The sequence below is a fragment of the Leptosomus discolor genome, chromosome Z (genome assembly GCF_034619465.1).
Source record: "Leptosomus discolor isolate bLepDis1 chromosome Z, bLepDis1.hap2, whole genome shotgun sequence".
In the NCBI taxonomy this organism is placed as follows: domain Eukaryota; kingdom Metazoa; phylum Chordata; class Aves; order Leptosomiformes; family Leptosomidae; genus Leptosomus; species Leptosomus discolor.
The window spans coordinates 64,257,050-64,279,117 of record NC_141419.1 but is presented as its reverse complement, the minus strand read 5'-3'; the positions used below and the strand labels follow the sequence as shown (position 1 = coordinate 64,279,117).

Sequence of the window (22,068 nt, the reverse complement as noted above, 5' to 3'; positions counted from 1 at the left end):
TTTTTACTTTTCTGGTTTTCTTTTTGGGTAAGACTGCACTGGAGAGAAATGGTACATGAATGTAGCAGAAAAGCCACAGATTTTGAGGTCAGAAGTGTGATTGTAAGTGTGTTGGTCCAGCCACAGAAATGCACCTTTGGCCCATGTCAGAGCAGCTCTAGTCTCAAGCTCTGGAGAGCAGCTTCTGGCCATGCAACAGCCATTTTCTGAGCAGTTCAGGAAAAACAACAAAGCATCCTTGATGTTTCTGGCATAGAAAGGCTCTGTGAAAATAGAGTTTTGTTAGGAGCTGCACCTATGCTTAGAGTATTCAGCTGCAAAGGAGCTTGTGTTCCAGACCTCGTCCTTTAGTCTCGACTAAGAGGGTATCATGCATTGCCTTAGCACCACCTTCTATGTTTTATAAATGTTTCAGTCCTCTCTTAAATGGCCTGGGGCACTGCTATATTGACCCTGCTGCTGCTGGACTTGCTGTCTTATGTTGTCAATGGTCTCAAGAATCATCGTTTTAAATTACCTACATTAAACACTGCTGCTATGGCATTGAAGCACCCTCCCCTTTGCCCAAGCCTGCTATTTTTATTTTTGTGTTAGATCACTTGCCTTTTATCCTATTTTGCGCTTTGGTGTCCTGCTACAGGCAATGCATTCAGAAATTACTGCATAGCTTATTGAACAATTGAGCATGATCCTGAGGGCAGAGTAGCCATTACACAGATTGCTATTAAGGAAGCAGAAGCATCTGTTTGAACTATCCAGAGTCCCCTTTGGGACTTGTGTTCTGCGATATCAGGTCTTCTCCTTTGATTCTGTAGTTCTTAAGAAATACCTCTGAACACTGTTTTAATTGTTTGCTCTTATGGGATCGTTCAGAATGGTCTTGTTTCTATTTTGGCTTTGTTTAAACAGCATGCCATCTAACTCTGGGGGTACTCTCTGCATGCTGTAATTAGAACTGTGTTTTGCAGGACAAAAGCTGAGCTAGATCAAGAAGCTCTGATCAGTGGAAACCTGGCAACTGAAGCTAACTTGATCATTCTCGATATGCAAGAGAACATCATCCAGGTATGAAATGGCAGAGCTAGCTTGGTACCAATCCCTGCTCCCCCAAAAGCCACTGGAAGCAAGATTAATTTCTCCTTTTGTTTCTTAGGCAGTGCAAAATGTTTTAATTAGATCTTCTGTAAACTTGTATAATCTTGAAGGGAAAAAATAAAAGATGAAGAATGAATCCAAAGATGAAATTGCTGCCAGCCTTACACTGTTGCCACAAACCCCTTTTACTGTAGGGCATTGCAGTACTGTGAATGAAAGGGAAATCTACCACCTTGTCTTCAGTAGATGTTGTTGAAAGCCATTTCTGCTGTCTTACTATGACACTTAAGTTTGGCGAGGATGAGGGAAGAAAAACCTTCATTTATGCTAGGAATGTATCTGAAGATATTAGTAATTTGGAACTGGACTGCTGGGTGGCCTTTGGTCATGCTTGCATGTATGATCCTCTGAGACAAAAGGATTTAACCTTGACTGCCACAGAATGCTCAGTGCTGGAAAGTATTTTGTGCTTACGTGGAGTCCTTCTGAAAAGAGATATGCCCTCTTAGAGCAATGTAATGTGCAGAACTTACTTACCTTCTAGGAGTGAGGTGCCGTAAAATTTCACAGGTCCTTTGACAGCAGTGGAACCATGATAGATAACTCTGCTTAGGCATGGTCTCATGGTTTAGGAGAGCACTCCAAATTGATGGTATGGGAATACTACTATTGGAGCAACATGCTTATTCATAGATAGCATGGAGAAAACTTTATTCTTGAAAACCTGTTGGTAGAAAAACATTTAGCTGCTAGACTCTTGAAGCTCTGGGCATGATTTTTGCATGACACCGCTCGTAGCACCTGCTCTCCTCACTATTGGTATGTGGGTTTGATCAGATCATACCAGTATGCCTATTTAGCCTATATACCCAAGAAATCAGAGCATGAGGAGGCAAGCGGAATGATGGTGCTTGCCCACAGCAGGATCACTTCGTGATCCAAGGTGCATGAAAGATTGGACAGAAGGTGGACAGAGCTTCTAGAGTCACTGCAGAAGCTGGCTGAGCTTAAAAACGTATTGGAGAGTCTGCGGATATTGATAAAAGTGTGGGACATTTTCCCCACCACTACAAAAGTGTTTTGAAATTCCTCTGAAGATGTTAACAAATGAAAAAATGGCAATCTCTAAACTCCATGTGTCTCATGGACAGGAAGGCAGAACTTATGTTCCTATGTGCCAGTTCATTGCTGAATTACTTCATGCAGTTATTGTTCTTCTCTTCCATGTGTAGGCAAGCTTTGCAGCAGAGTGCAGAGACAATCTTTTGGGAGGAGTTTTGAAGGTCCTGGTAAATTCTCTTGGCTGTGATCAGAGCACCACTTACCTGACTCATTGCTTTGCTACACTCAGAGCGCTCATTGCTAAGGTAGACTCTTGACATTTTCTGTTTTCATGCTTCCAATCAAATCATGCTTATTAGCACAGCGTTTCTAGAGCAGAACTGTGTGCATTCACTTAGACCTTTTCCTCTGGCATTCATTAAATGTTTTGCATATGTAAATACAAATGCCTATCTATAGGGGTGTTACACAGAGTCACACAGAATGTTAAGGGTTGGAAGGGACCTCAAAAGATCATCTAGTCCAACCCCCTTGCCAGAGCAGGACTACCTAGAGTAGGTCACACAGGAACGCATCCAGGTGGGTTTTGAATGTCTCCAGAGAAGGAGACTCCACAGCCTCTCTGGGCAGCCTGTTCCAGGGCTCTGTCACCCTCACAGTGAAAAAGTTTTTCCTTATGTTAATGTGGAACCTCCTGTGCTCCAGCTTGCACCCGTTGCCCCTTGTCCTGTCATTGGACGTCACCGAGAAGAGCTCGGCTCCATCCTCCTGATACTCTCCCTTTACGTATTTATAAACATTGATGAGGTCAGTCTTTTCCAAGCTAAAGAGACCCAGCTCCCTCAGCCGTTCATCATAAGGGAGATGTTCCACCCCCTTAATCATCTCTGTGGCTCTGTGCTGGACTCTTTCCAGCAGTTCCGTGTCCTTCTTGAACTGAAGGGCCCAGAACTGGACACACTATTCCAGATGCACTCTCACCAGGGCAGAGTGGAGGGGGAGGAGAACCTCTCTCCACCTACTGACCACAGCCCTTCCCATACACCCCAGGAGGCCATTGGCCTTCTTGGCCATGAGGGCACATCGCTGGCTCATGGTCATCCTGCTGTCCACCAGGACCCCCAGGTCCCTTTCCCCTGCTCTACTCTCTACCAGCTCAGTCGCCAACCTATACTGGTGCGTGGAGTTGGTCTTACCCGGATGCAAGACTCTACACATGTTGTGTTTCATTAAATTTCTCTCCGCCCAGCTCTCCAGCCTGTCTAGGTCTCGCTGAATGGCAGCACAGCCTTCTGGTGTTAAGGGACTTTTACAGCTGTTGTAAGGTTATTTCATTGACCACACAATATGGAATAACTGAATCCGAATAATCTTGTGGTTTTAACAGTCTACTCTTAAATATAGAAGATTTACTATTAGGAAGGTAAAAAATTCCATGCATTATATTTCAAATACATTCTGGTTTTAATTGGGAATCTTAATGCCAGTGATTGCACAGTTTCCATAAAGTCAAAATTTATTTATTATATCATCAGGATTAGTTCCCAACCAATTGGGTAGCAGAGAAATCAAAGCTAACATCTGAGATCAAGGGGATCATTCTGGGTTTCTACTTCTAAGATAGGTTCAAAAATTCTATGATGTTGACAGATCTCATTTTCATTCTGCCTGAAAACTAAGCCAAATCCTAATTTCTGTTTCATTTCTGTATCACCAATAAAAAAAAAAAATTAAAATATATATGAGAACACAGTTTGACCCAAAATTGTTATACTATGGGTCATAAGGGGTTAGGTGCTTCACGAGGACTCTCTAAAATCTGTTTAACATTCGTTATCTTACAAAGAAAAGCAGTTCCACAAAGGAAAAATCCATTAAGTGTTTTTTTTTCCCCTAAAGTAGTCTAAAATGCAAATAACAAACAGGATACTCCTGTCCAATTAATGCCTGTCTGCTGTTAAATGCAGATTGGCTGACAAAGCCTAATTACAGGGTAGATAGCTGAGTCGTTATGAAACTCATAATTATGTTTTCATTGTACTTTATCTTTGACAGCTAACGTCCAATTACAATAATGAATTTTGTGAAGCAATCATTATTCTTATTGAAATAGATCTTCTAGTTAAGCTGACTCAGTTCTGTATTTTATGAAGCAAGCACTCCAATTATTTCTATTATACTGTAGGTATATAGATGCTGTTTTACAAATAAAAATAGTAGAACCCTGTGCCAGCAGACTTGTAATATAAATTAGCCATAAAACAGTGAGATAATGGAGTGAGGAAAGGTTGAGAACTGGGAAATGGGCCTGCAAATGAGAAATAATATCCTGTGTTCTGCTCACACGCCTTTATCCTATGTATGTACATACGGTACTGGTGCATCTGTGCTGCCTACAGTGAGAGTTTCTTAGGACAGACATCCTGCCCCATGGTTTTATTGTCTGCTGGGTGCATTGTGGAGACATTGTAAAGGAGGATCTGGCGTGAAAGCTGGGCAGTGGAGGTTTTGTGACACGTTGTAAGAGGAAGAACACGCTGGAAGGCTGGGGAAGGGTAGGGTGTTGATGCAGAAAGCTAGTAATTGCTCCTTATGCTTAAGGAAGTATTTGCATGTTTCATCAGCCATTATATATTCTGAAAACAGCAACTTTCCATGCTTCTAATAATTTTGCACTATTTGATGTTTTCAAAAGCTCCTGAAGCCATGGGACTGAGAATTTTTTTTAGTCCAAATAAAAAGAAGTATAAAATGTAGTCTTTGTCTGAATCCTGTGATTTTTGTGCACTAAAGTTAATGATGTTTTAGTGGACAGAAATGAGAGTAATGAATGTTTTCTTCTCTATCTCTCTCAGTTTGGAGATTTCCTGTTTGAAGAGGAGGTCGAACAGTGTGCTGACCTGTGTCAAAGAGTTCTCCATCACTGCAGCAGCAGCATAGATACTACACGAACTCAAGCTTGTGCCACACTTTATCTCCTCATGAGATACAGCTTCAGCTCTACCAGTGTAAGATTTTGAGAACAGCAGTATGTTTTATGCCACCTTTTTTGTGATGAAATGAAACTGAAAACTGAAGTTGTGGTAGCAAATGGAATATGTCTGCAGATAAATAGTCATATGTTATGCTGTTCAGCACATTTGAGCCAGGAGAAGTGCTAGAAGTGAGGGGGAAAGTATTTTTAATTATTATTCATTATTTTGCTTTTCTGCAACATCTATAAGTGCCTCTTCAAATGAAATAGCATTGGGCCCTTGAGAGCAAGGACTATACAATGTATAAGCAATACTCTTCATTTTGTCATGTTTTTTTTTCCACTCCTGTGTGAGAACTACTTAAACTTAGACTAGGTCTATTCTAATGCAATTACAACCTCAGTAGAACTACTGTATGCTTGTATTAATGGGAATTCTTCACTGGCCCCTTGGTCTCAATAGTAGGCTTTTATTCTTACCACACATACACAGCAAAAATTCGTATGTTATGCGTGTAGGTTCACAATGTCCCAGCATAAAAGTCCATGCATTACCATTTTGGATAGCATCTGATCTCGCACAGCTTTTTCTTCCGTAATTATTACTTTACAAGCCTTGAACATGTAAAAAGCATTGGCTTTGCAGGAGGAAAATGTGCCTTTCAGACACCATGATCAGCATGGCTTAGTGCATCACCAGGTGAAGTCCTCAGAGGCTTTTCTTTCCAGCGTTGTTTCGAGAATGTTTTCCCAGTCCTGCTTCCACTTCTTCTCCTCTCTGGGTGGCCTGATCTACACACCCACTGACCTGTGCAGAGGGGAAAAAAGATGCTTCTGTCTTCCCCTTCTCTCAAGCAAACATATGTATTCCAAGGAACATTCTTGCCCCAAAGCACAGACATGTCAGAATTGGGGAACTTTGGCTTAATCAGGTAAAACAGGACTGACTTTGATGCACCAGAGGCCACTCATGTGAGCAGTGAGTTTAATGCAATCAGTGTGGGCAGGAGAAAGTGGGTTTTGTTTATACAGTAGTGAGCTGATTGTTTATACAGATGTGAGCTGATATTCATGGTGCAGTGCAGCCATCATTCTATCATGGTTTTGTTTTTTCTTCTGAAAGAATTTTGCAAGAGTGAAGATGCAAGTGACCATGTCACTAGCCTCCCTGGTTGGAAAATCACCGGAGTTTAATGAGGAATTCCTTCGACGGTCCTTACGAACCATCCTAGCCTATGCAGAGGAAGATGCAGATATGCAAGCAACTCCATTTCCCGTTCAGGTCAAATCTTTTCTGACATCTGTGGATTTTATCAGGAGCTTTCACATAGGAAAGTACTTGGAGCAAGTCCTAGATCCTGGTCTTCCAAAGCAATGAAACTGAGGATGCAGGGGTTATTGCATGAGTTTGTTTCTAACACAGCAATAAGCAGGGAAGAAGTAGAGGACCTAATTGCATAGAATAAACTGAAGTTCCACTGAAATCACATTACAGGAGAATCATCTCTTAGCTCCATGTGCAGCTTTCTTCTAGACCCTGGCAGGAACTGTACCCTGTAAGAGTTTCCCAAGGTGGAATTTGATCCGTTACATTTTCAGACAAGTAGCGTCACGGAAACTTCTTTCCCTTTGTCAATTCATAAGGCAGTGCAGAAGTAATGAAAAACATTTCAGTCAACTGTCAGGTGCTTTGCTGAAGTTTTCACAGTAGCTCAGCTTGTGCTGAAGACACAAAACCATCTGCTTTGTTATCAGATCACAGATCAACTAAAGATGAACTCCATTAGCACATAGATTTAGGGGGGGTTAATTCAGAAATAAACAGATCAAAGGATTCCAGCTTATTTTGATTAATTTAAATGTGTGTATAAAATTTGCCATGTCAGCAGTCTTCGCTGCATTGGATAGAGTTGGAAAAACATATCTTGCAGCAATTCAGCATCCTGTTATTTCCTTGGGTAAGAGGGACTAAAAGGGAGGAACATCATCTGGTACAGATGCTGTTATTTTTTTAGAAGGGAAAAAATAAACATCTGAGAAATGCATGTTGATCTTTGTATTACTGCAGGTAGAGGAGCTGCTGTGTAATCTAAACAGCATCCTGTCAGATACAGTGAAAATGAGGGAATTTCAGGAAGATCCGGAGATGCTTATGGATCTCATGTACAGGTGAACCATTTAGAATTGCTACTGAGGAAATTCTGCAGTGAGGTGAGCACAAGAACTGTGCATTTTAGGGACAAGCTGCGGACAAACCCTCTAGCTGTCCTGTTTGTGTATGTTTCCACTTTAGCACAGCTGATCTGTCACAGGAGACCTAGGGTGTGGGAGTGAGCATGTTGCAGCAGTGCCACTGGGAAGTGGGCATAGGCTTTGGCAAGGATGGGAGTCAAGGACTGATGAACACTGAAGAGTCTGAGGTTCAGAAGTTTTACTCCCCTTATAGCCCCTGTGTGTCCTGCCTACCCCTACTTAACCATTCTTTTTGTCCTGTGCTTAGTGAATCATACAGAATAAAAACAGACATGTCTCCTTCCATTCAGTCCAGGTGGAGAATTATAAAGGTTCTTTCTGTTATTTGAGGAGAAATGATTGTTCACACCTCCTTTCTGCCCCGTGTTGTTAGAATTGCCAAAGGATATCAGACATCACCCGACTTGAGGCTGACTTGGCTGCAGAACATGGCAGAGAAGCACACGAAGAGGAAGTGCTACACAGAAGCAGCTATGTGTCTAGTCCATGCTGCAGCTCTGGTGGCAGAATACCTCAGCATGCTTGAAGATCGAAACTATCTCCCAGTGGGCAGTGTCAGCTTTCAGGTAAGAAAAGGCTCCCAGACTCTGACAACATAAGGCTGGGGTGGCCTGTTCTGGTGCGTGTATTCCTTCTTGTGTTAAGCAGAGTAGAAGTGCATGCATAGGGAGGAAAAGTTACACTGGCAGAGTATCCACCACCACTTTTGGTAGGTTGTTCAGATGATTTATGCTTACTGATGAAAAGTGGAACTTTAGTATCTGGCTGTTTCTAGCCTCTATTTCCAGCAGTTGGATACTGTCATCTCTTGTTTGCTAAGTAGAACCCCTCTATTGTCATGTGCCTTTTTCTGGGGCTGTTACTCATCAACTGTGACAGATGCATCTTTCAAACTTCATTCTCATAACCTAGGTAATTGGAGCTACTCAGTTCTTGTAGGCATGTTTTCCAATCCTTTGATTGTCCTCCAGTTACCAACCAACACTGTTTTGATTGATGAATGACACAATCACCATAGTCTATATACAGTCACATCAAAGTCAAGTAAAAATGTCCTCTAAGTTATTTCAGCCTGGGAACTATCTCTTAGCTTATCTCTCCAAAGATTCTTTTGGCGTTGTTGAGCTCTTTGCTCAGTAATACATTGATCTTTTCCAGAGAGTTTTCTTGCATTTTGTTTTTTACACTTGTTTTCTGTGTCACATAGATGAAAGCATAACTCTTTGTGGTTAGAGTTAGACATTTTGAAATGCAGACATTTATATGTAGTTTATTGGATTATGCAGTTTTGGTTACCCTTACCTGAACTGACTTCATGTGCAAATTCAGTTATTTTACTGCTTTTTTCACACATTATTGAAAATAGAAATGGCTGAACCCTTAAAATATTCCCTTGTGTTGATGATTCCTCCCTTACCGTTATTCTTGAAGACCAATGAAGACCGTTGTTCATTTACAGAGTATTTGCTGCAATGTTTAGGAATCATTCCAACTAATTAGTGGAAATGTTTTGCAGAATCAACTCAGATGTTGTAGAGGCATCTACTGTTTGGGCATTATTGCCATTATGAGGTTGTAATATCTTTAAAAGTATCAGGTTTCTATAGTCTGGTGCTGATTCAGATTAATTACAATACCTTTAATTTTTTCTTTAGTAATATTTTCTATGAGTATTTCCACCACTTTGTCCTGGATGCAGACTGATAGATCTACCACTATCTGCTCATATTGTTTACTTTTTAAAAAATGGGGTCCACAAAGCATATTTCCTCCTCTGGAACTTCCCCAGCTTTCTAAAACATCTGACAACTCAGTATTCACTGCCTCAATACCCTTTTGCTTAGCTCTTTTAAACTGTTGAGGAGCACATTTTATGGTCCAGGTGATTTTTGAAATGGCTAACACCAGTAGTTGGTACATTTGTCATCCCTTGATGTAATCAGACCACCTGGGTTTTTTTTTTTCCCTTCAGAATAGTGAATGTGAACATAATTGAACTACTTGGCACTTTGCATTGAATTTAGTACGTTAGGCTTTAGTATTTGCAATTCCACCTTAGCAATCAGGTGGTGGACTAGTATTATTCTTAAAATCATTTACTCTTAAGATAGCTGTATATACTTTTTTTGCTGGCTGAACTTCTGGCCATGGACTTATATTTCTGCCATTTTGCCTTCCTTATCAGTTTTGTATACTTCCTAACTTCTAACTTCCATTTATTACTTCCATTTTCTTCTTTTCTACCTACTTGTTAACTATCATCACTTAGATACAAGTGAAATCCCTCCCAATGTCATCCTGCTCCCAGGCTGCCTTGAATGCTTGTAATCTCACACACTTAACCCTAATGCAATTCCTCCTTTCATTGCCCCCAGATTATGCTGACTGCCGTGAATGGGTACATTTCTAGTTATTTTAGAGAACTGAATACTATTCTACAATGCACTAGGCAAGCAAAAACTTAAAGTTTAAAAGCAACAAATCAATCTCTCTCGTCAAAATGCTTGTGTAAACGTGTTTGTCAAAGGAACAGTTGCTCCATAGGAGAGAAGTAATAAAATGCATTAGTGACCAGAAACCAAATTACACAACTCTTTATCTGACAGCGTAATTTTGAATTTCAGTTTGCTCAATAGCAATAATTAACGTACAATAACACTTTGCATTTTTACAAAGACTTACGAGAGAAGAGTTCCCATTCTTTACAAACAGGTTTGTGTTTTGTAGCACCTGTAAAGGTCTTGTTCAGATGACCTTGTTAAAAGAGAGAAACACTGCTGAAACTGTCTCAGCTTCACCTGGAATTCCATATCTCACTCACTGACTCTTTCTGTGCCTATTTCTTCATTTAGCTTAGATATGAAATGAACTGGTATTGGTGATACACATTTGGTTGAGGGTGATAATAATGTGTATTAAAAAAAGAATATTCTACATGAGCAGAATAAGATGAGTAAAATGAGGAAGCAAAGGGTGAAATCAGTTGACCTAGATCTGCTGCAGTGACTCTGTTAGCATCCAGAAAACTGATTGTCAGTAGAGTAACACTTTTCCTTATAGTGTGCCAGACAAAACTGCGTATGCTTCCCTCTGTGCAATCAAAACTGTCCCTCAAAATCAGAACGGGTCACTTCCAATGAAATTCCTTTTGAACTTAATTCGTGTTTACACTAAATGCCCTTTGCAAGTGGTAAGGTGGACTTAGAGTATGAATTGCATATGGACTGACTTGAAAGACACTTTATACTACCACAGACAAGGACTTAGTGCATGTGTCTACCTGCTGAGGCACAAGGCTAATTAGCCTCAGCAGTAGCCTAATTCAACTGTGCTGTTTTGGGGATCTAGGTTGCAGGCTACCCTGTATCTAACGTGGTGATAAGGGCTGGGGATCACGGTAAAGCCCCTTATTTTACAGAAGTTTTTCTTTTCCTTAAAGAAAACTAGGCTGGTGAGGTCCTAAATAATTGCTGATGGTATACGTGGTAACTTATATATTGCCTTTATTATACAAGGGATGTGTAAAATTCTTCAATATGAAAGGTAGATCAAGGCAAAAGGTGGGTGAGGCATGTCTACTTTGCAAAAGACCATGCAAGCACCAGGAGTACATCATGAAGGCTCTCTCCTACTAGTGTGCATGGACTGTGAAACGTGGAAATACATGCCTACCATTAGTTATTACAGGTTTAAAGGCAAGGTGTCTGTGACTTTCTTGGTTTCTTTCATAAATAAATCACTCCTCTGGACTCTTTTCCCTTTACTACAAAAAATAAAAAAGCCACTAAAGGCCACATGCCATTCTGTGAAAACAGTCCTTAATGGCTACTGTTACAAAAAGGGAAAACCAGAAACTGAGCTGCAGCATGAGTTGCCCTCAGCTGCAGTTGTATGAGGTGTGTGCCAGGGAGGCCAACTCTGGTCGGAGTCACTATCTTCAGTGAGACTGTTGGGTAAGAAGTACACATGGGTGTGCTAAAACATGCTGCAGTTTTCACTCTGGCTGAAATTCAGACATATTCTTAACTCCTGCGAATGCTGTCCTGTCCTTTGTGCTCGTCCTTCCAGTGGAGCTGACATGATGTGCCTAGACACTATGACAGCAGCATGGTTAGAGTAAATTGCACCCATAGAGAAGTAACTACATCTGCAAAACCTAAGGAGGAAAGTCCCATGTTGCTAGTGATGTGTGGTGCCAATTCCTTATCTGAAATCTCATCAATAGTAACAGCCCTCAGTGTCTCTGGCATTTTATAAAGATGTCTTTAAGGAGCTGGCTAGCTAGCCAGCGGGCATCTATCCTGCACTCCGACAGATTGTCATTGCCAGTTTCTGCTGAAGTGAGACAGTATGACACTAGTTTAACTCCTTTTAATTACTAGCAAATCGAAGCTTACCATTTCTGCTGCTGTTGAAAGTTACATGTGCTAGTTCCATACTGTATGTACACATATTTTAATGATCATTTATATGTATTTCTATGTATTATAAAATTTTTAATATTGACTCTACTCAATGTCATTTATTCCAAGGGATCCTGAAGAACTGTAGACACATTATTTCATGGTCTAGAATCTCAAAGAGTGACTGACACTGTATTCTTTATCTAGTTTTCTATAAACACACATTGAGATCAGTAACTCTTAAAAAGAAACCAGGTAAATTCTGCAGGATCAAGGTGTAATATGGCAGAGGCTGAAACAGAGGAGCAGCATTCAGTTACTGCAGTTTTTAGAGCAGCATTGTCTATGTCCTACTTTTCCTCTGCTTGTAAAAGTCAAATCAAACAACTTGAAAGCTCAACTTCTTCAAGCAGGTGGCAGGAGGTCCGGCATGCAGCTTGGAATTTCCCACCCCTAGGCACCAGCAGCGGGAAGGGCACATTGGTTGTAGCTCCACGGAAATCCAGCCATCATGGGGGGGCAGTTTGCGACCTACAGAAGTCTGCCTTTTAAACCCAAAGCAAGAAAGAAATTTAGGATTCTTGTAGTGGAACTCCTGATCTGCCGTCTGTGGTGATCTATGATGTTACATTTGCTTCTAAATGGAATTTAACTGTGTATCCCCTGGCTGCACTTTGTAATCTCATTCTTCTTGCCATCATGTAAATATGTTGAAACTGGTTTGCCTTAATCTTTATGATAGACTGTTGAACTAGGCTTCTGATTTCTCTGATCTGACGTATTTTAGAACATTTCATCCAATGTGCTGGAAGAATCTGCTGTTTCAGATGATGTTTTGTCTCCAGATGAAGATGGTATATGTTCTGGGAGGTATTTCTCAGAAAGTGGCCTGGTAGGTCTGCTGGAAAAAGCAGCAGAGCTCTTCAGCACGGTAAGTGAGGGCCAAAATCACCAGGAAATGGAGGGGGGTGTGTCTGGGCCAGATCCATAGATTATTTTCCTGCACATGAGGAAACAAAGTCTTACTGCTAAACCAGGCTCCACAAATCTGCCCCACTGCAAACAACAGGAGGCAGATACATTCGATGGCTGACCCAGCCATGCCTCAGCCAGGTTGGCTAAGCAAGGCTTTTCAGGTAGCCTAGTTTAGCCATATATCCACCTCTACTGTGCAGACTACAGTCAGCATCAGCAGAAAGTGATTGTCCCAGGCATGAACCTTTTGGTTGGTATTTTGATGGGATAGTACATTTAAGAAAAAGATCTTGCTTAAACTATAGATTTTAGAAAGTATATGAGAGTTACTCCTGTGCTTTTACACAGCATACAATCACCAGCCTCATAATCTACACATGCCACCTAAAGAGTCATGATGTTAATATTCAAGTAGCTCATCATATTGCTGTAGTGCTGAAGAGGATATATGATTTAGCGTCTCTGAAGATATCATTTCGGTTCCTTTTGTCCAAATGCAGCTTTGGTTCCCCTAAATTATACATGCTAAACAAATCCATTTCCTTCTGCTCACCTGCATTTCGAACTTCTCTAGCCCCTAAGTAGAAACCGTGTGCTTTACACAGGAATTTGGGCTTGAGAGCCCAACAGATCAGAGATCCGAATTAAATCCAGTTTGTTGTTTGCGGCTCTATTACTAGTTTTTAGAAAGCTAAAACAGGCAACACAGAAGATTAAAAAATGAGCCCCATAAATCCCCTTTTCAGCCAGGCCATTAATGGAGATCTAGTTTCTTTTCAGAGTGCATGAGGACTCATGTCTTTTCTCCTATTTTTTTTCCCTTTTTTTTTCTCTCCCAAGGGGGGATTGTATGAAACTGTGAATGAGGTGTACAAAATCGTCATCCCAATACTGGAAGCACATCGAGACTTCAGGAAGCTTACCTTGACACACAGCAAGCTACAGAAGGCCTTTGACAGCATTATTAATAAGGTACTCGTGAGGCAAGACACTGCTAGCAAAACACATTGCTGGGTTGCACTGTTTGTTTAAGACTAGTGGTAATAAAACTGTTCATGTGAAATAGATCCTTTTCCTTTTTCTAACAAAAGTTTCCGTCTGCTTTGGTCTACCTACAAAGGGTAGGTTACTGTGAAAAGAGGCTCTATCCTCTCTGTAGGAAAAAGCAGAGATGAATATAAAACTGGTTTAGAGGTACGGAAAAATAGCTGAACAGGTCAAACTTAGAATAAGAACATGCATGCTTCCACCTGGCCACATCTATTTAAGAAAAATAACTTTATTGTCAATTAACTATTGTTTTCAGTTATAAAATAGAAGAAATACAAAAGCCTGGCTAAATTCTCAGTGCTGACACTGCCTCTTTCTATCTCTTTCTCCAGAAGAATCTTATTGCTAAATCTAGTCAGTTTCCAATTCTTACCATTTTTCATTGCAAAATTTTAATTTTGTTAACGTGTATCTAATGGAATTAAAAATAATAAATTATTTTGTTTTGCAAAAGTCACTTCATGATTAGCCCAAATTTTGTTAAATGTCAGTCAAATGTCCCCTTAATTTCTATGCTTTCCTTCATGAATATGTGCTTCTAATCTGTCAGCACTGGTGATAAATAGAACTGGCTCTGAAATAGGGAAAATGTGGCATTAGTGAGTTTTCTTATACATAAATTGGGAAAAAAGGGCATCCAAATACTACAATGTTGACATAAAAAAATAAGTAATTCTAAATTTCCTCTTTTTATTGATTAGGGTCAAAAGCGAATGTTTGGAACTTACTTCCGTGTTGGTTTCTATGGATCAAAATTTGGGGACTTGGATGAACAGGAATTTGTTTATAAGGAGCCTGCAATTACCAAACTTCCTGAGATTTCTCACAGATTAGAGGTAAAGAAAAAAAAGTTGTGTTAATATGATCTTCAATGTTATGTTATACTTCCTAACAAACCCGCACAATCCTAATAGTATTATTGCTATATAAAAATCAGTAACAAACTGATTTGTACCACAGATTATTTCCTTTGTGTGTATCCCTTCCATTGTAGCCCTTTTTATAGCTAAATGATGAAAGTGATCCATTCTCTTGAGGCTGTGTCTCTTATGGGCAGGCCTGTAATATATTGAATTATTTGATTTGAGCATGCCAGCTACTTGCTTTGGTAGCATCTTTTCAGCTTTTTCACAGAACTGCAATGTTCCCTTCTGATTGCTTTACCTCGAGTTCTGCTTTTTTGTGAGCAACTCACACTGGTCTTTGTCAGAAGATGCCTTACCCTGGCCAGCTGTGTTTCATGAGCAGTATACTGACTGTACAGAGCCCAGAAATTATCATGGTTACTCCTTTCTCCTAGACGCATACAGATAATTAGCGTTGTATTAAGGACTAAAAACATTCTAGGATAATTTTGTTTCCTTTCCAGGGATTTTACGGCCAGTGTTTTGGGGAGGATGCTGTGGAAGTGATTAAGGACTCTGCTCCTGTAGACAAAAGAAAGCTGGATCCCAATAAGGTAGAGAAAGTAGTACTGAGAGTGTTGTGTGTTTTGTCACAGAAGAGAAAGGAAGAGAGGGGGATCCCCTTGAAACTTTTATGCTCAGACATTGAGACACCCAGAGACATCTCTGCACCCAGGGATGTCCTTAAAGCGTCTGTGACAGGTTTAATTTGGTAGCTTGTCACAGAGTGTGGAAATTAGAAGTTCTGATCTCTGGTCCCTGCTCTGGCTCTGATTCCCAGGGTTAAGCTGTGCCCTCCCCAGAGGCAAGTTTTGGCATCTCTGAAGAAGAGAAGAAGCCCTGAAGGATTTGCAGCTCTGTGCTCTTCCAGACCACGCTTAGCCAATGTGAACTATGTGATATTTCACATATGCCATTCCTTTTACACTTCTTAGGTTGTAAAGTACTGTAATGGTTCTTCCCTGTTTTCTCAGGCATACATACAAATTACTTTTGTGGAGCCATATTTTGATGAGTATGAGATGAAAGACAGGGTAACCTATTTTGAGAAGAACTTCAGCCTCTGTCGGTTCATGTACACTACGCCTTTCACCATGGATGGGCGCCCCAGAGGAGAGCTTAGCGAGCAATACAAGAGGAACACCATCCTAACCACAATGCATGCTTTCCCCTATATCAAAACTAGAATCAGTGTCATCCAAAAAGAAGAGGTAATTGTGTTTTGAGGACAGATCTAATTTCTCAGGGGCTGAAGGAGTGTCTGGGTGGGAAGATTTTAAAATTCTATTCTTGGCAGAAAAAAAGAAGGCTGAATTTCTCAGATATGTTACTCTCATAAATAGGAGTTGCATAGAATGGATTGACAAATGCAAGGTGGGTATTTACTATGGAGAAGAGAGCCAAGTGTACATTTTTCCTAGTTGTAATGCTGTGTAGGAGGATGTATGGAGCTTTATTTATAACTGTACTCCTAGCTGATAAAGTATGGTCAAAGACCTAAATTGAGCTGCGAGCTAGTTTAGAGACAGGGAAGCTTTATAAAGGTAGAAAGTGCAAAACCATTTCAGACATGAAGTCAGTAACTTCGAATAATAATGAATTTATGTGAACAGAGAGTCAGATACACATCCTATTCTTGCAAATTATAAGATATCAAAGAGCTTTGGATCAGATGCAGCATGTACCAAGATGACATTTAGATTGAACAGTCTTTCTGGGTTTCACAACTACTGCTTTTGGCACGGGAGAATGATAGTGGTATTGCCAGATTTAGAGCAGGTCAACTGCATGCATGATTCAGGTAATGAAGCATCTTTTCTTCCACTTCCATTAGTTTATTTTAACCCCAATTGAAGTTGCCATTGAAGATATGCAGAAAAAAACACAGGAACTAACTGCAGCCACCAACCAAGAACCACCAGATGCCAAAATGCTCCAGATGGTTTTGCAGGGTTCAGTTGGAGCCACTGTAAATCAGGTAAGGGGTCCAAATAAGCCAGATGGAGAGTTTCTGCATACTTTTTTCATTGTGCTTTCTTTTTCACTGTTATATCTTGCACTGGAAGGAGTACATCTAGCCACATTTAGTCACAATGTGCATTTAAACTTCATCCCTTGATATTTAGTCATGAATACTGTTGATTAGGTATGCTTTTGGTGAAACTTCTCGTGGAAGTGCTGTCTTGGTTGTAGGTGCAGAAACTCACAGAAGCTTTGTGAATGCATCCAAGGATTTTGCAATTCTAGCACACTAGCTGTCTCAGCCATTTTGTTCACTCCAGGTATATCCTTGGGAAGTGGGAATAATAATAATAATAACAATTCTGCTGTGAGACCACCACAAACTCACGGTTTCACAGAAAATACATGAAGTCAAGACCGGAGTGCCCCATAAGAATGTTGAGATGCAATAATTATAACATAAATATGCCTGCTAACAAAAAAGGCAATTTAAAAAAAGTAAAATGAAAGAATGAAGACATAACTGAGAGAAAACTTGGCATTATTGGCAGTTTCACAGAGCTTGGTTTCTTCGCTGAAAGCCTAAATACTCCAAATTTCTCCAGATTTTTCATCAACCAAAGCTTCTAGTCTGAAGTAACACATTGTTGTAAGCTCTGGAAAGAGTGGTCCTTTTCTGCGCTGGGCTTATTTTAACTCCCCTGGAGCCTTGTAGTGCCACACAGAGGAGCTGTGTTTCTCTCATGTAACTGGGTTTGGCAGTAGAGCTATCCCAGCTCTTCTCTGCTGAGTAGAATTTTACTGTTCCCTTTTTTGTGGGGATGGAGGAGAAATAAAAACAGGAGAGGATAAAATGTGGTGGGCAAAAACTCCGCTTGCCAAAGGAAAAATCGGGGGGTGGCGGGGGGGGAAGGAGCAAAACCTCATCCTGTTATGGTTACTATGTGTAGTTTTCTTTTCTTTCATAATTCCTCTCATGAAATAACAAACAGTTTAACCAAACGTGTGGTCTGTTTTCAATCTAAGTAGGTGTTTTTGACATTTTCCTGTGTTATTCCTATAAGGGACCGCTAGAGGTAGCGCAAGTGTTCCTGGCTGAAATTCCAGCAGACCCCAAACTTTATCGCCATCACAACAAGCTGAGGTTGTGTTTCAAAGAGTTTATAATGAGGTGAGTGTATAATTTACTCACACTTTACTTTTGTGAGTAAAACACAATTGAAATGCTTAATTGTATCAATAAAGCAAATAATCACAATAATGTAATGATAATATGACTGCGTAATTAATTATTGAAGTTAGCGTCATGAATCCTGGCATCTCATGCTTTAGATACTTGGTCCAGACTTGCAATCTGTGCTTCATGGTCAATGCTTTGGTAGGCTTTGCATCCCAAATGGGAACAAATGTTAACACTTCAAACCAATTTTGCAGAAGTTAAGATCTTCCATTTGTTTTATCTTTTGATATTTTACAGAAATCAAGCATTTCAGACTATTGCCCTGATTTTGTTTTTAATCAAATGACATTTTTATGTAGTAAGCTGTTTGTAAGAAAACATTTGACCCTATCTGTCAAGCAGATACATTGGTAGCGATAGACACATATGGCCTTTGCTTTAGACATGCTTGCAAATCTTAACAAGCGTACTCACATAGCAAGATATTAATCTCCTTAGTCCAAACAAAGCATAATTCCTGAAGGATAAGTTTGAGTTAAATAAAAATGAGCCTTATGCAGAAGATAAAGCCTCTACTCTCTGCTATTGTTAGTCTTTTTACAGTAAGTAGGCAGGTAGATCAGTGTTCTGCAGTCATTAAACTTGGTTTTTTATTAGCTCCCTCATGCATTTTGAATGTCTTAAGAATACCATCTCAATTTGTGTACTTGGAAAAGACAGAGATTTCTTATTAGTTCATTATCATTTTGGACTTGACAAGTTGTTAGAGGAATGCCTAGCCCAGAGGAGCTGGATCCTTGGCCGTTCAGAATACCTAACACAAAGTTAAGGAGTTTGACAGAAGCAGGTGATACACATCATGCCTTTTTTTCTTTCCTTTTGCCTAGGTGTGGTGAAGCAGTGGAGAAAAACAAGCGCCTTATTACTGCTGACCAGAGGGAATATCAGCTAGAGCTCGGAAAGAACTACAAGAAGCTGAAGGAGAGCCTTAGGCCCATGATTGAGAGGAAGATCCCAGAGCTGTACAAACCTGTAGTGAAAGTCCATAGCACAAGGTACAGTTAGGGCATGGTTATCTGTTGTAGCTATACAAAAAGATGTTCTTTTTTGCAAGGAAGAAAGGCAGTTTTACTGGCAGCTAAAACCAGGCCATAATATACGCTGCCAACTTCATACTTGGTTAAAGAAGTCCGCTGACTTCCACTGGAGCTGAATGTAGTATTAACTGTGTTTCTCAAGCTGCTTATTCCTGGGGTGGGGGATTTAAGTCATTTTGATGCAATGTTAGAGAAGACACTTTCTCCTCTCACTAATGAAAAGATACTGGAAACATCTTGCCATTTCTTCAACATCTGAAGCCAGGAAGAAGGTAGAACAGGTATATGTTTCTTTTGAACACATGGCACCGTGTGGTGTTAGCCAGCATGAAGTAAAAGTGATCCTTTCACTCCCAGGTAACATAATCTGGTTTAGTTCCGTGACCGAGACAGCAGAGCCCTAACCTACATTCTTTACTTATGAATATACGCTTCTTCACAAAGCCACTGTGTCCAGTGTGGGGTGGGAGCAGAAGAAGGAATATGCCTGTGACCTGCCAACACATAACATGTTTCAGCTGAGGATTTGTCAGCTGCTCATTTTCACAAGGCAGGTATTTCTTGGATTTCTTTTCATTTGCCAGCTTTATTTATGGATCCATTTCATTGCAGGGAATCTTTTCATAATCACAGTTTTAGGAAATACGATGCTCAGACTTCTTCACAAAGCACCTAAGGACTAGCTGCTTTGGCCAAGGAAGAGCTTCATGCTGCAAGTCAGAAGTGGTGGGGTATTCAACATCTATGAAATCGGAAATCTCTCATGAGACGGCATGTGCACTTTCTGGACAGCATGCAGAAAAACATTTACACAAGATCACTGAATGAAAATTGGGGGATGACTCCTTATCAGCCACATCTCATGAGGGCTTGGCAAGGAGAAGGGTGCTTTTTAGATACTTTTGCATATACTGTAAAATAATCACATAATGCAGAGCAGTGGACCATTAGAGTAGTCAGTGGCCTGAGGTCAGTCACCACTAGCTAATAGACACAGAACTCTGTGTGGTTTGGTTGCAGTGTCACGTGAATCCAAATAACGTGTCTAAGGGATGCTGACAAATTATGTCTATTTATGATCCTTTTCCAAGACAGCAATTTATCCATGTGCTTTTGGCAATGGAGCACATTCTGCAAATTAATCACATGCTTAGATGCTATCTTAGGGAGGAGGGACATGGTCCCCTGCTCAGTGCTTGCTAAGCTGAAGCTGTAGGAAACAGTAATTTCCTTGATCAGTTTCTGTCACCAGTTTCTATCATGGTTCTTAACTCCAGGGAGAGTTCTGCATAAGTTTTCTCAACCAAAGCTTGTAAAGTAAGAAGTAGCAATAAATAATTCTTACAGATCATCTAATTTTTTTCTAAGTATAGGGATCACTGTGTGACATGCAGTTGGATGTCTTGGTAATCAGTGACATGTTTAGCAGAGCCAGCAAGTAATAGTTTAAAAGGAAGTTGCTAAGCTATGAGTGATTCTTTTACTATACAATGCTTTTATGTAGATAGCCTTATCTAAAATTAACTATAGAAGCACACAGTGAGGATTTCCTACAAAGTACTTCACTCAGGCTTTACTGCAGGTTAAAAGAAATTAGCACATAAATTATAATACCTAGTGCACAATATTTTCTGAACCCTTAGCAAACATTTTACTAAACAATCTTTACAGCACTTCTCTGAAGTAAAGAAGTATTATTACAATTTTGCAGATTAGGATGTTGATAGAGATTAGGACTTTGGAGCTCATTTAGTGAGGCAGTGGCAGAGCCTCAATTTGTATTGTGACCATGCTTACCATGTAATGTTTGTATTTTGAAACAAAGATCCGTGAAAGCATCCCTCAATATTACTTCCTTCCCTCCACCTTTCCAGGGTTTTGGAAATCACAGTTTAATGCTGGTTAAAGTAACCAGTCCCATTTGCCCAAACACAGAATGTAATGTTAAAATTAAATGAAACAGTGGAATTAAGTTTTAACTTTGTACATCATTTTAGAAAACCACAGTGAACTTTCTCAGAGCTGATGCCATGTGTTTCTCAGCCTCTTTGCTCTGAAAGGGAGATTGAGGCTGCTGCTTTTAGTGGAAACATTTTGACTTTTTATGGTCATCTGCAGCCTTGCCATTTGATAATAGGAATTTTCCCAGCACTTCATTGACATCTGAGTGAGTCAGATTTTGAATATGCTATGTAGAAGATTCACATGGATGATTAACAAGATGAGATGTGGAAACAGGTGAAATAAACCCTGTACTTAGACAGCACGTGGAGTGTAAGAAAGCATTTCCCTCCTTATTCATAGGATTGTTAAATGCAATAATCAGGAGTAAGTACTCTGTGATTTTAAAGTGAACACATCCAAAGCAAATGGTATAAAAAGCTCAAAGCAAAAGATGCCTCCGTGGACTGCCTTCCCTGTATTCGAGTTGCTTTGAAACAATTCTAAGCTGAAAAGATGATTAATTTCCCAAAGTTCTGAAGGTATGAGATCTCTGCCTGTCAGAACCTAGCCCCTTACCTATTGCTTTTAACAGCCTGTTCGGGAGGAAGGTCAGAATACTGTCATCTATCAACCCCATAATCCAACCTCATTGTTTACAAGATGCTTATCCTTTACAGCCTAAATAACAGAAACCTCAGGTAAACCACCCTACAGGTGCACAATATACTAGGTAACAGTAATGAAGTGTTTCATGTTACGTGGTCCTTGAACTGAAACAATACTCAGGATAATATGAATACTGAAGGACTCCTCAGTCACATTTTTCAAGCTGAGCACCAGTTGGCCAGTCTCGCCCTCAGTTTGTAGCTCATGTTGTCCCTTCTACAAATAAAATATGGTTTATACATTTCTTTCAAGAACTAAACTATGTGAAATGTAAATTTTCTACCTTCTGATACTCATTTTGCAATAAAGTGACTGTTTCACAGGATGTTCAGAAGTGCCTTTGTGTTGCACCTTAAACCTTGATAGAACCCAGCTGGAAAGAAAATTTCAGTAGGAAGAACCTTTCCTTGTAGAAGCATCATTCAGAAAAAAAACACAGAGATTTGGGCAGGGAAGGCATCAGTCTATCTTTAGGATAAATTGTGTCTGTTACAGGGGTGAC

At 40.1% G+C, this 22,068-nt stretch overlaps 1 protein-coding gene across 1 annotated transcript in view; it reads left to right on the top strand.

The window, feature by feature from the left end:
• DOCK8 (dedicator of cytokinesis 8) overlaps window positions 1-20,426 on the top strand; it is a 77,468-nt gene extending 57,042 nt beyond the window's left edge. Inside the window, exons 32-46 of the mRNA XM_086479207.1 lie at window positions 969-1,065; window positions 2,328-2,462; window positions 5,013-5,165; window positions 6,255-6,413; window positions 7,200-7,300; window positions 7,758-7,950; window positions 12,575-12,718; window positions 13,603-13,734; window positions 14,514-14,648; window positions 15,182-15,271; window positions 15,692-15,928; window positions 16,552-16,695; window positions 17,744-17,850; window positions 18,747-18,914; window positions 19,569-20,426. Of these exons, the coding sequence (XP_086335333.1) occupies window positions 969-1,065; window positions 2,328-2,462; window positions 5,013-5,165; window positions 6,255-6,413; window positions 7,200-7,300; window positions 7,758-7,950; window positions 12,575-12,718; window positions 13,603-13,734; window positions 14,514-14,648; window positions 15,182-15,271; window positions 15,692-15,928; window positions 16,552-16,695; window positions 17,744-17,850; window positions 18,747-18,914; window positions 19,569-19,632 (2,059 nt within the window). The 3' untranslated portion in view covers window positions 19,633-20,426. The remainder of the gene's footprint in view (window positions 1-968; window positions 1,066-2,327; window positions 2,463-5,012; window positions 5,166-6,254; window positions 6,414-7,199; window positions 7,301-7,757; window positions 7,951-12,574; window positions 12,719-13,602; window positions 13,735-14,513; window positions 14,649-15,181; window positions 15,272-15,691; window positions 15,929-16,551; window positions 16,696-17,743; window positions 17,851-18,746; window positions 18,915-19,568) is intronic.
• Window positions 20,427-22,068: the final 1,642 nt, after the last annotated feature.